At 40.3% G+C, this 11,826-nt stretch overlaps 1 protein-coding gene across 1 annotated transcript; it reads right to left on the reverse strand.

Annotated features, from left to right (window-relative positions):
- Positions 1–237: 237 nt before the first annotated feature.
- On the reverse strand, positions 238–9,791 carry nuak2 (NUAK family, SNF1-like kinase, 2). The gene is made up of 6 exons (XM_074677964.1): positions 9,327–9,791; positions 4,823–4,943; positions 4,142–4,293; positions 3,026–3,091; positions 2,350–2,602; positions 238–2,220 (listed from the first exon to the last, which is right to left on the reverse strand). The coding sequence occupies exons 1-6, from the start codon at positions 9,561–9,563 to the stop codon at positions 1,172–1,174; spliced, it is 1,878 nt and encodes a 625-aa protein (XP_074534065.1). The 5' UTR covers positions 9,564–9,791; the 3' UTR covers positions 238–1,171.
- Between the last annotated feature and the right edge of the window lie 2,035 nt (positions 9,792–11,826).

Raw genomic sequence — 11,826 nt, forward strand, 5'->3', positions numbered from 1 at the left:
CATTTAGCAGGATTAGGATGTCAACCTAATAAATAAACAAAACGAGAAACTTGGTCTTGAGATACTCAATCATTTTTTCAAATCAGTGTTCCTATTTTTGCTTTTGCAAAAGAAGTTTTGTTTACCATTTAAGCTCCTAGGGTGCATTCCTTTTGTCAGTTTGATGGCAAAACTTTTAATCCAGCTTTGTGAAATATTATTCCACCCCAGGTGTCTACATGATTTGAATTAAAAGTTTAACATCTCTAATCTCCATGACTGATCCAGTTAAATCACATGAGGGGGTCATACATTTAATTTGTGTGTGCCTCACAGTAAACAGCAGGTAGTATTTCACCTGGGCTTATTGTTTACTTTTAAAAACACACTCGTTTTTCCTATTTCAACTTGTGACCTTCACAAAGCTTTTAAGTGAACAAGCTCCACCTTCAACATGAGACTGCCATCTGCCTGGGCGCCTGCATCACTTTGCTTAAAAAACAAAAGCAGGCTCTACTGGTTTTGCTTGATGTGACTTATGTATTAAAGTCAATTATTCAAGTCATTATCCAAAATTAGAAGAAGCCTTAACAATCATAAAAAAAACGTCTTGACAGCTGATGTTCCTGTTAATAACATTCCTCTCAGGACTTTTCGCTCACAGCCATGTAAAGACACAGAAAATCCCTAAATTTGGTCTTTGGTATCCATAAAATGTCATTTTTCCACATCATCAAGTAAAATTATGAGTAAATCCAGTGATTGAATTTGTGCGTTATTAATATAACCCTTGATACACATCTGGTTATTAAATGATAGTCTGTAACAAAGCAAGAAGAGCTGTTAAGTCATAAACACTTTCTCAAACTGTCTTTTAACAGACAAAGATCTTGGCTCTGTTCCTTATGCAGTATAATGCTGAAAGCAGCTTTATTCTCCTGAGGATCTTTGAAATGCACTGGTGGTTTTAGCCTGATTTTCTAGATTACATGATACAATAGTTGATCACCATCAAAGCCACAATATGGTGCTTCACAAGTGGCTGCCTCCATTTTTGGTTCTGCATGGTCCTGAGGTCAGCCAATTAGTTTCACATAATGCACTTTGGCTACCATTTCATCAATAGTTAACAGTCGTCTAAAATCTGAAATAAAAAACATTTTAACCAGAGTCCTGCACTCGCGGTAGACCTTCAGCTTGCTGCAGATCCTCGAATGACCATGGCCTGTTTGTAGGCCTCTGTTACATTATCACAGTCTGTGATAGAAAAGGCACTGTCAGCCACACTAGACTCATAGCCGTTCCATGGCCGTAGAGACCCTTCTCGAAGAATGCTGTCGTCACAGATGTCCAGCAGGTTGTCAGCAGAGACACATCCTCTCATCCTAACCTTCACTGGTTCCTCCATTTGTGTTGGGGGGCCAACACGGTCAGGAAGATCAAGCTGGTCAAAGGACTCAGAAGACAGAATGCTGTCCTCACTGATGGCCCCGCTTGGTCTGGACCTGGTTCCTCCGCGGGGTAGAGAAGCTGCGAGCTGGTCTAGAGAGCCGAACTCCTGCAGGCAACCAGAAGAGAACTTGCCATTGCGCTTCAGGATGCCTTTCCTGGAGGGTGGTGCTGAAGGGCACTCTTTCGGACGTGGTGCCCAGCCAGAGTCGCTGTTCTCGGGAGACGATGAATAATACCCTGACTCTTGCTCTGAGGACTTCTTAAGAATACCTTTACGAGGTTGCTGTGCAGCTGATGGAGCATTTTCTGGTGTAGACAAACCTAAAATGTTTGGTGGCTCCCCTGGACTCACAGCGGGGGTCTGACTCATCGTCTTCTGCTTCATACTGTTGCGTCTTTTTAAAATACCCTTTGAGGGGTGACTGTCTGTGCTTGATTCATGGACACTCTGAGAGACATTGTTTTCTTTGCGTGACCTTCGCAGAGAGCGCTGTCGGACCACATCCCCTCCTCCACCCTGTGAGCGGAGCAGGCAGCGCATCTTGGAGCCGTTCTCCAGTAAAGGCCTGGATGTACGACGCAGCCAACTAGCAACACTAGCCAGCCCAGCAGGGTGTGGTGATGATGGAGAGGCTGGTGAAGGAGCCTGGTCTGCTGGACTGCTCTTTGTCTCAGACAGTATAGGCTGCTGATAGCCCCAGTTCAGCCACCAATGTCCTGCGATCTCTTCTATTGTGGCTCTGCGATCAGGATTTACCATCAGCATCCAACGAATAAGGCCACATGCATCTAATGGAGAAAAGCAACAGAAAAAACAATACATTTTTTAATCAAGCTAAGAAAATTGGAAACATTAATTTTGATGAAACCCCAAAAAGGATTCAATCCTTCAAAGAGAAGTTGATCTGAACTGCTCACCAGAAGGGTTGGTGGGTTTCCGGTAGTTTCCGGTGCTGATCTGCTGAACCAAAGTCTTGTGATTGTGTCCATCAAATGGCATGGTGCCATGAACCATGGTATACAACAGCACACCCAGGGACCAAGTGTCCACCTCTGGGCCACGGTAAGGACGTCCATTGACAATCTCTGGGGAAGCATACAGAGGGCTGCCGCAAAATGTTTGGAGGTACTCATCACCATGGTAGAGGTTCGACAGGCCAAAGTCAGCAATCTGCAAGAAAAATGAAAATGTCATGCTGATGATTTTTGGGTGTTATTTTTAAGTCATATTATTAATACTTCCCATGTACATCATCCTCCCTTTTCGGTTACTCATAAAAAACACTGCCGATTTCTGATATTTCAGACAGTGAGTCACATTTACGACAGAGCATTCACCGCTGCTGCCCCCTCCCACTGGGACTCACAGAACTACTTTGAACTATTGATTTTCTAACCTTTGTTTTACTGAGTTTTTTCATTAATGTGTGTTTTTGTGATATAAAGAGCATGCCAAGAAGTGCTCTTTAAATAAAAACATTATTACATTTACATCAGATTTAGCTATGGATGTAGTGACACTTCCAAACAATGTACTCTAATTCGTTATTGGTGTGTAGAGCTGATGTATAAATGCTTGTGTCCTTATGTTTACCTTCACATTGCCGTTGCCATCCAGTAAAATATTCTCCAGTTTCAGGTCCCGATGTACTATTCCATTCTAGGAAGTAAACAGAGAAAACACATTTTTCTTTTACATTACATTATTTTAAAAACAATTTCTTCATCCAGGCCACCTTGTGTGAGTTCACTGAAGGTGTCTGCATTACATAAAGGGATTAGTTTATTACTAGGTCAGAGCACATTCTTTTCCAAGGGAAGATTGTTTTATGGTACGTCAGCTATGCCACATTGTCCTCCGCTCTGCAGGGGGGCATACCTTTGACCAGAAGAGTTTGAAATTGTTCTACTTTGAAAAATGCAGGTAAACTATTTCCTAGGATGGGGAGTTGCCACATTCTTTGTTGGTTGAGTTATGTACAGTTAATTAAATGTTTTTTTTTACCACATAGATGAGGTCAGATGGGTTTTAATACTGCTGATAACATGAAAAGGCAATATCCATCGTAACAATAACACTCAGTACAAGTGAAACATAGGACAGATGGTTAACAGAACATTACGGAGCAATATTCACTCTGTAAATATTGTCCAACTGACAATAATGGACCTCTGCAAAGTATTAAACAGCTTCACTAAAGTATAATTTCTCTTCTCTCTCTCATCTCTTCCTAATTACACAGTTCTGGACTACAAGAACAACTGATTGCGTGTGTGTGTGTTTGCAGATCCCTATGTTCCCTCACACCCTCATTAGAGTGTGAGACCATGTGTGTGTGTGTGTGTGTGTGTGTGTGTGTGTGTGTGTGTGTGTGTGTGTGTGTGTGTTGGACGGCTGGCCTTTAGCCCTGACGCTGCCACTCCACAGACCAACTGTTCACTTCCCCTGCACCATTCTCAGGCGGGCTCACAGTGAATAATGCCCATTATGTAACTCTGGGGGTGCCAGCGCCCTAGAAAAACACAACTAGGAGGGTGGCTGGACTGACTGAAGCTCTGTGCTGTTAGCTTTGATGTAGCAAGGATACTCTGCTGTGATGGCAGCTTTTGGTTTATGCAAGATTTATGAAGGCAGTTCACTGTGAGTAATATTTATGTATAGCTGTTATTTTTGTGTATAAAAGTAGCAAATTGAGAGATATCATCTTACCTGATGGCAGTAATGCACAGCAGATACAATCTGTCTGAAAAAGTGCCTGGCCTCCCGTTCAGAGATGTTCCTCTTGTCACAAATGTAGTCATAAAGGTCCCCCCGGCTGGCATACTCCATCACTATCACAATCTTGTCCTTGTTCTCAAAAACTAAAGAACAAACAAAAAATAACATCAGTGCAACTTAAAGTCTGAGTTTAAAAGCCAAATCATCATCAAAACAGAAATTAAATTGAATTTAGTTTGTTCAGTGAACTGCGTTTTGTGTTAATGAGGCAAATGTCACGTTTTAACTCGTGCTTTCCTGTATGTCCCCGTGTTCGCGCTGATTAGGATACACAGGGCCCCATGATAACAGTATTGCAAACAAACATGTGCTGGGCTTGAGAAAGAGTGAGCAATGACCATCTCATCAGGCGTGAGGGGGCACCGGGAGACACGAGGCCCTGCACATTATCCTGCAGCGCTGACAGGGTGCCACAGGGGTATCATCCCTTATGTAACCTTGCATCAGCCTCCACAAAGACTTGCGTGACCAAACTGGATCTCAAACAGAGACTGACTGAATGATGTGCCTTTTCAGGTATCACGTTTCAATCCGCGTGTGGCTCAGAGATGAAGTCAATTTTGATTCACTCATAAAAAAAAACACAAAACCATTGATACTCTGATACTTTACCCTCGTATATGGTGATGATGTGTGGATGGCTGAGTGTGGACATGATCTCAATTTCTCTGCGAATATGAACCAGGTCTTGTTCATCCTTAATCTTCTCTTTTCTGATCGATTTTATGGCAACCTTAAAAAAAGAAAACATTTCAGTATTTTTGTTCAACTCTTTGCCAAATACAACAAAAAGTGAGCTTCAAATGAGGCTGAATTCAAGGTTTTAATATTAGAACAGGCAATAGTAATAATACACCATAAAAAAATCACAACAGGTACACAAGTTAAGTTGAGTCATCCATTGAGAAAAAAACAAGATTTTTTCTAATTAAGTATATGTTTTTCTGTTGTCTTTAAAAACAACTTGTGGGTATTGAGGGGTGAAGGTGTACTTTTCAATGTTTGTGAATCCATATTTTCATAAAAGCTGTTAATTAGTGAGAATTTACTCTTATCTTAGGATTGGACCCTCATGATGGGAACAATGGCCAGTGAACCAGAAACTCTGCTGTTGTTTCCAGTAAGACAGAAGGACGCTGGGCTGAGCATCATCTGCTGTAAAGAAATCTATTGTCTGCTGTAACGTCCGTTAGACTGTTCAAAAAGGACATTTTACACTGTAAAGTGTCTGTGAACATGCCCTTGGAAGTCCATCTACACATATTTATGTTGCATGTGTCTGTCTGAGGCTTAGATGTCTGACATTCCACTGAGCACAGAGTGCGTCACCCGTTGACCCTTATGTTGAAGGGTGTCATGAAGCGCCAGGTGCCACTGGTGGCAGGGGGTTTTCTCTCTATTGTAACCCTTAAGGCTACAGACACAGGGAAATGAGTAAAGCAACGTCTTGTCATATCAGTTTCAACACGCAGCCGCCTGGTATTGTGAGTCACTGTCTGGGCTGGATGCTCCTCCAGCTCAGCGCTGTATTCACAACGTACGAACCTTCCCCCTGATTCTGGGAACTGAGGTTTCCTGCATTTGTTTGTATATCTGACGGACGGGCTGACCCATACTCATGATGAGTTTACACCCCTGTGCGGTTATCTCTGTGTTAGCAGTCTGTCACTGAAAGTTTGCTCTACGCAATAGGCACTGAGGTTCAAATGTTCGATATTTGACACTGAATTCCTAAACTGTCACAAAAAAAAGATTTTTGCATTTGAAAAGTATGCATAAAAAATGTATTGTATGAAATAGCACATATATAATTTTGATTAGATAACTTGGGTGTCAGTATAGCCCAGTGGTTGGGTTGTGTACTCTGTGTAAAGAGGATGTGATCCTGAAGTGGGCAGTCTGGTTTGAGTCAAATCTGTGGCTCCATTCCTGCATGATATTCTCTGATTAATGCTCTATTCTAGATCTTCTCTTACTGTTGGGAATTATATGTATAAAAAAATGAGTGTATGTGTGTGTTACAGCAAAATGTTTTCTTCATTATCCCAGATTCCTCTAAAAAAATCTGCTTCTTAAAAATCAACACATTTTTATGTGTTTTATGTTAAAGTGTGGATCAAACTTACAACACTACTCTGCTAATACACAAAATAATTTGCTAACTGTCTGGAGTGAATAGAAGACAAGTGAAATGTGATACATAACCTGGCTTTTGTCTAACCAAAAATATGAAAACTTCAGTTGATATATACAGTATTTCAGTCCCCTTAAACTGTAATTTACATAAGTTATTTGGAAATGTATGATTCTTCCATAGATTTTGTTTAGTTGTTTGTGTCCATATGACAAATTATTTGTTGCTTACCATTTGACCCACTCTCTGATGGTTTACTTTTTTTTGTCTTGCTGATGTTTTTTCCAAGCTTTTAATCTTCCATGTTAAACCTGGCACTTTCAAGGAATACTTCCGAGTGTGCAGGACATTTTGTTCCAAATGCACTAACGGTGAGGATAATAAAAGGCCATATCTTACTTAAAAGTAACACAATGGTTAAGCTCTAATAAAAACACAAATTATAGTCCGACACTGTTAAGTAATGTCTTATCTTCAGGAAAAACACAAGCTACTGTATTCTTTTCAAAATTCTTATCTTCATCAGTCTGATTGAACACATTATTTTCCTGTTGGTCATGGGGAATTGGAACCTACCTTAAGGGCAGTTTTGCCCTCTCACTTCATGAAGACTTTCAGAACAACCAATATTGTTTATCACATTAATACATCATCCACACGCCCCATACTAACACAAATTTTCAGAAGTTTGAATTATTCAACCAAATAAATTAGCTGGCAGCTACAAAGTACCTGGGAGAGACTTCAAACACAAACAATGTAATTTATAATTAGCTTGTGAACCACTCTCATTAGGGTGGCTAATGCCTGTGGGTACACACCACACATGGCGTGCAATGAAAATTAAGTCAACCTTACATGGGTGTATCCTGAAACCCCTACCTTAATGGGTTACGTAATCAAACTGTCACTGTGAAACAATGGGAACAGCTGTAGTGCCACGACGCACACAAGATGAAGCCATCCTTTGTGTCATGTCCCTTCCTGGGTCAAATTACATATCTACGTCCATTACACTGTCACTACTGAGGCAGACAGATCAAAACAAAGCAAATGAATGTTTCTCTTCTCTCTATTGAATGCTGTAAACTGCTTTTTAGGACACGCTTTTCTACTGAGAACTGACACAATGCAGTTGGGTTAATCAGTATTTACACAAGTGTGGCAGAAAGCTTCTTTCAGGGGAGAAACTCAGACAACAACTCTCATCTTACAAAAAGCCAAGTCTGGCAGCAGCACCAAGTCACGTCAGGTAGGTTAAGAGCAAAGGAGGGTGTGTCAACAGGAATGAACATGTATCACGACCTGTTTACTGTGCACTCAGGAGGGGAATTACGGGCTCTTACTTCCTCAACCTCTCTGAACTTACACTCAAAACAAACATGACCCACAAACAAAAAGCATTTTTTAATGCACGTGAGGGAACTGAGGACAGGAATGTTCTTCTTCAATATCTGAAGCTAACTTCCAGAAAAAAATAAATGAACATATGATTAGATCTCGAAATTTTCCTTTATGCTATTTTTTTCCCGAATGATTTGATTAAATCATGATTCAATTTTGGATAAATCTTTGTGAAACAAGGTTAAAAGATAAAGTAAAATGCAAATATCTAGAGTATAACATGGAGTTGAGTACATATGCAGGCGCCAGTTTATTTAGTTAGGTTATTATGTAACCAAAGGCTAATAAAACGCCTGGTAATAAACTTGTCTAACCCTGTCACACTTTCATTTTTTTTAAGTAGTCTGGTTGGTGCTGCTTCATCTTTCTGTAGAATTCTGATGTTATAATATCTTAAAGGTTTTCAGTGCTGTATTGTATTATATAGGTGGGTTTAGTTAATCTTCAGTGATACCAAGACTGGCTTAATAACAGATAGTGCTCGCAGGGCCAAGAAAAAGACGCACTGATTGTTGATTAGATAAATGGAAGAAGTGTATTTTTTTCTTTTCTTTCTTCTTTTTGAACAAAAGGTTTTGTAATTTGTTTGCAGTCTCCTCTATGTACCTTTTAAAAAGCTTATCTCACTCCAGTCTGTCTTAAATACCTCCCAATTCCCATTAGATCATGGGGCTCTGGATTCCACCTAAAAGCCTTGTTGCAATTTCCCCCTCTCCCTTCATCAGGAGCAAAGAAAGAAAAGTTACCTAACTTCCTCATCTACAGGACTCCCTACTGTGCAAGGTCCCTCAGATTTTCCAGTAAAACGCCTTTCCTCCATTTATTTCTGTACCAGTGACTGTTACACTTTTTGTATGGCGACACATTAAATTGATTTATTTTTACTTCCTTCTGTGAGAGGTGATCTCAGAAAGACGTACTGCAGTCAAACAGGATTTTTCCTTGCAGATCAAAAAAACAGATACTCAGTTTGCCTAAGGCACAGGTAGCGTAATTAGTGTTTTATAACTCAAATTTGATTTACACAGAAGAGCAGCCCAATGTACTTTTCAACCCTTTTAACAAACAGCATTATGCAAACATTAATTCACTGATGTGATGAGAGGAAACTGTATAACTAGATAATTGTGCACATATGAGTTACAACAATCAGGCTCATTCGAGGAGCTTACAGAACACTTAAAAGTCTCAACAACCCCCTAAAAACAAACAGTGAACTCTCAGGCATAGTAAAGCTGGTTTGGCAGCTGACACGTATCCCTGCAGAAGACATGCTTCACCTCTTTCTTTAAGTACCAACTCTGATATAGAGCCACAATGAATCCCAAGGAGAAACAGGAAACAAACAAAACAGAAAGAAAAACCAGTAGACACATTTTTCTCTACCGATACCTGAATGTAGTCCACCTGTATGAGGGCAGTCTAAAAATAGCACTGCATGTCTGAACAACAGGTGGCCGACAAGAAGAGCAAATAGACCTCAATACCGACTGCAGATGTTGGCAACCCTAACGAAGGCAATACACTTGGTCGACATAATACAATAAAGGTAAAAAGAGATGGGTTTTCTGTCCTTACCAGTCTACCAGATCTTTCCTTGGCTTTCTTCACTTTGCCATACGTCCCTTTCCCCAGGGTCTCCAGGAACTCGTACCTGTGCTTCAGGTTGTGTTTGTGGTGGTGTCTTTTCACGGCTTGCTTTTTCACTGGGATCTCAGATGAACCTTTCCCCGTCTGAATAATTTCAGTCAACGATACAGTCCCTACAGACGGCCTGCGGTTTGTTGAAAATCGGGCAACACTCAAGCCATCCATGCTGACGCGACGTTGTATGTCTCTCTCGTTGTACCGACGCAGGTGTTGTTTTTAAAGTAGCCTACATTCCTTCCTCAGAGACCTGTTATTCGACCGAGCTGCACACTTGATCAGACAGCAATGAGATGATACAAAACTTTTATCTACAACTAAATACACAATAAAGACGCCGTGTCTGCCCGCTCAGCGGCGCTCCGCCCTTCTAACAACACGTTCGCAGCATGCTGCGACCTGAGCAGAGCGCAGACAGCAGACAGACACACTAAATAGTCCGGGGGCGTTACAGGTACACAGAGGAGCGTTTGATTCGTTAAACTTGGTGGTGCCGGCCATTGAATTGAATCTCTAAATGTTCTAACCCTATATTTCTAAAATAGCTATGTGATCGTAGCTTTAACGCACCAACCTGCAATTCACAAGTTCATAATTTATGGGGCACAACACATTTTCTCTTTTCTTTGAGTTGGTTCAGCCCCACCCACAGTCCGCGGTTTGTCCTCTATCCAAGCGACTTTTTTTTTTTTTTTTTTTTTTTTACTTTACCTATTTTTTAATCCGACATAGGTGATTTTGTTAAAATGTTTCTAAAGAAGTGAAAACATTGACAACGTGTTAAAGTGAATGGGCCAGAAAAAAATGCAGAAAAACAATTTAGATGTAACAGCCAGACATCGGTGTGCCCCGAAATTTACAGCAAACGCAACGCAAAGATGTATGGCAAAGTAAGGCCATTCAGTCGAGCGTCGGGTTGCAGAATACAACCAGCAATGGAAAACAATTTAGTGACCAATTTATCGTACTTTGGTGGAGTGTTGTCCTGAGTTAACATTAAAAATTTCATACGAAATTTCATTGTATCATCTACATTGACAATAAAGCATCTATCTATCTATCTATCTATCTATCTATCTATCTATCTATCTATCTATCTATCTATCTATCTATCTATCTATCTATCTATCTATCTATCTATCTATCTATCTAACAACAAAGAAAAATGTCTTTCTTAACGTTTCCCTCGATACAAGCAATTGGACATCGAATGGATTAACTCTGTTGGAAAGGTAAAGCCAAATATGACCGCATCCATCAGCTCAAAATGAAGTGTTTCATCAGATGTCAAACTTTGATGAGTCACCATTCCCTTTGGTTTATGGAACCCAAAAGACAGTTCAAATCAGATTTTTCCTCAGAGCATTGCCAGAGGCACTATGGACTTGGCTAAAGATGAATCCCAAAGAAAAAAAGAATCTGAATGGCACACTTTCTGGTCATGGTGCAATATTAGTAAAAGAAACTGTTGTGTACTCATGATACAGAAGACGACCAAACCTAAGTTTATTAGCTGAACATGCTGCAGGGGCTATTTATGTCAATTTGTAGGTGTCAATATATTCCACGCTCATCAAAAAATATCAGTGGTCATTATTTTATTCTTTTTATCAATAGGCCACATCCTCCGGTGAAATCTCAGATTTTGCAGAGCAACTCCTCAAGGGTTGCCTGAGCAAATTTAATATAGATGTGTTCCAAAATGTCACATAGTAATAAAGGAACACTGTGACGGTTAATGTGTTTTATGAGGTATATTTATTATGAGGTATATATATATGTATACCCATCTGATATATAATGGGGGGGGGGGGGGGGGGGGGGGGGGGGGGGGGGGGGTTAGGATTGGAAAATGGATTTCTAAGATTAAATTTCTCTCCAGTTTAATTAAAAAATTCTACTTTAGTCCATGCTCAGTAGGATGTTAGTAGTTTCAAGACACCCATGAGCCACTAGAGGGTAGCATGCAGCCACAAGCTGCAAAAACAGGGAGTCTGTGAACTAATTTAATAGAATTAATTGTTGACAACCAAAACAACAACAAAAAAAGATTTATTACAAAAAGAAGAAAATGGATAATAGATACATATATTCAATAAAAAATGTCATTATTCTCAGAATGTTTTCTTCGATCATTCACATTTAGTGTCAAATTGTGTCAAAACTGAGCCAACTGGCTGCTCATCAGAGAATCTGTCTAATTTGACCTCCTAACCCATCAGGACCTGCCACTGTGTTTGCCATTCATTTTTCTGAGTAACATGCCAGTGAGTCTTCACTCATGCATGCAGAGGAACACTGTGCATTAACCAAACAAAGAGAGGCTTTTGGTGCTTAGGTCACCAGTGGTCAACATAATCTGGCAGCCTGTGAAAATGAACACTTCATCTAATAGAGCAGCCGAAAAAAAAGAGCCTATGAATGATTTTAA

Source organism: Halichoeres trimaculatus, unplaced genomic scaffold (assembly GCF_033239565.1).
Source record: "Halichoeres trimaculatus isolate MK-OKI-2021-1 unplaced genomic scaffold, fHalTri1.1 fHalTri1_scaffold_1, whole genome shotgun sequence".
NCBI lineage: Eukaryota > Metazoa > Chordata > Actinopteri > Labriformes > Labridae > Halichoeres > Halichoeres trimaculatus.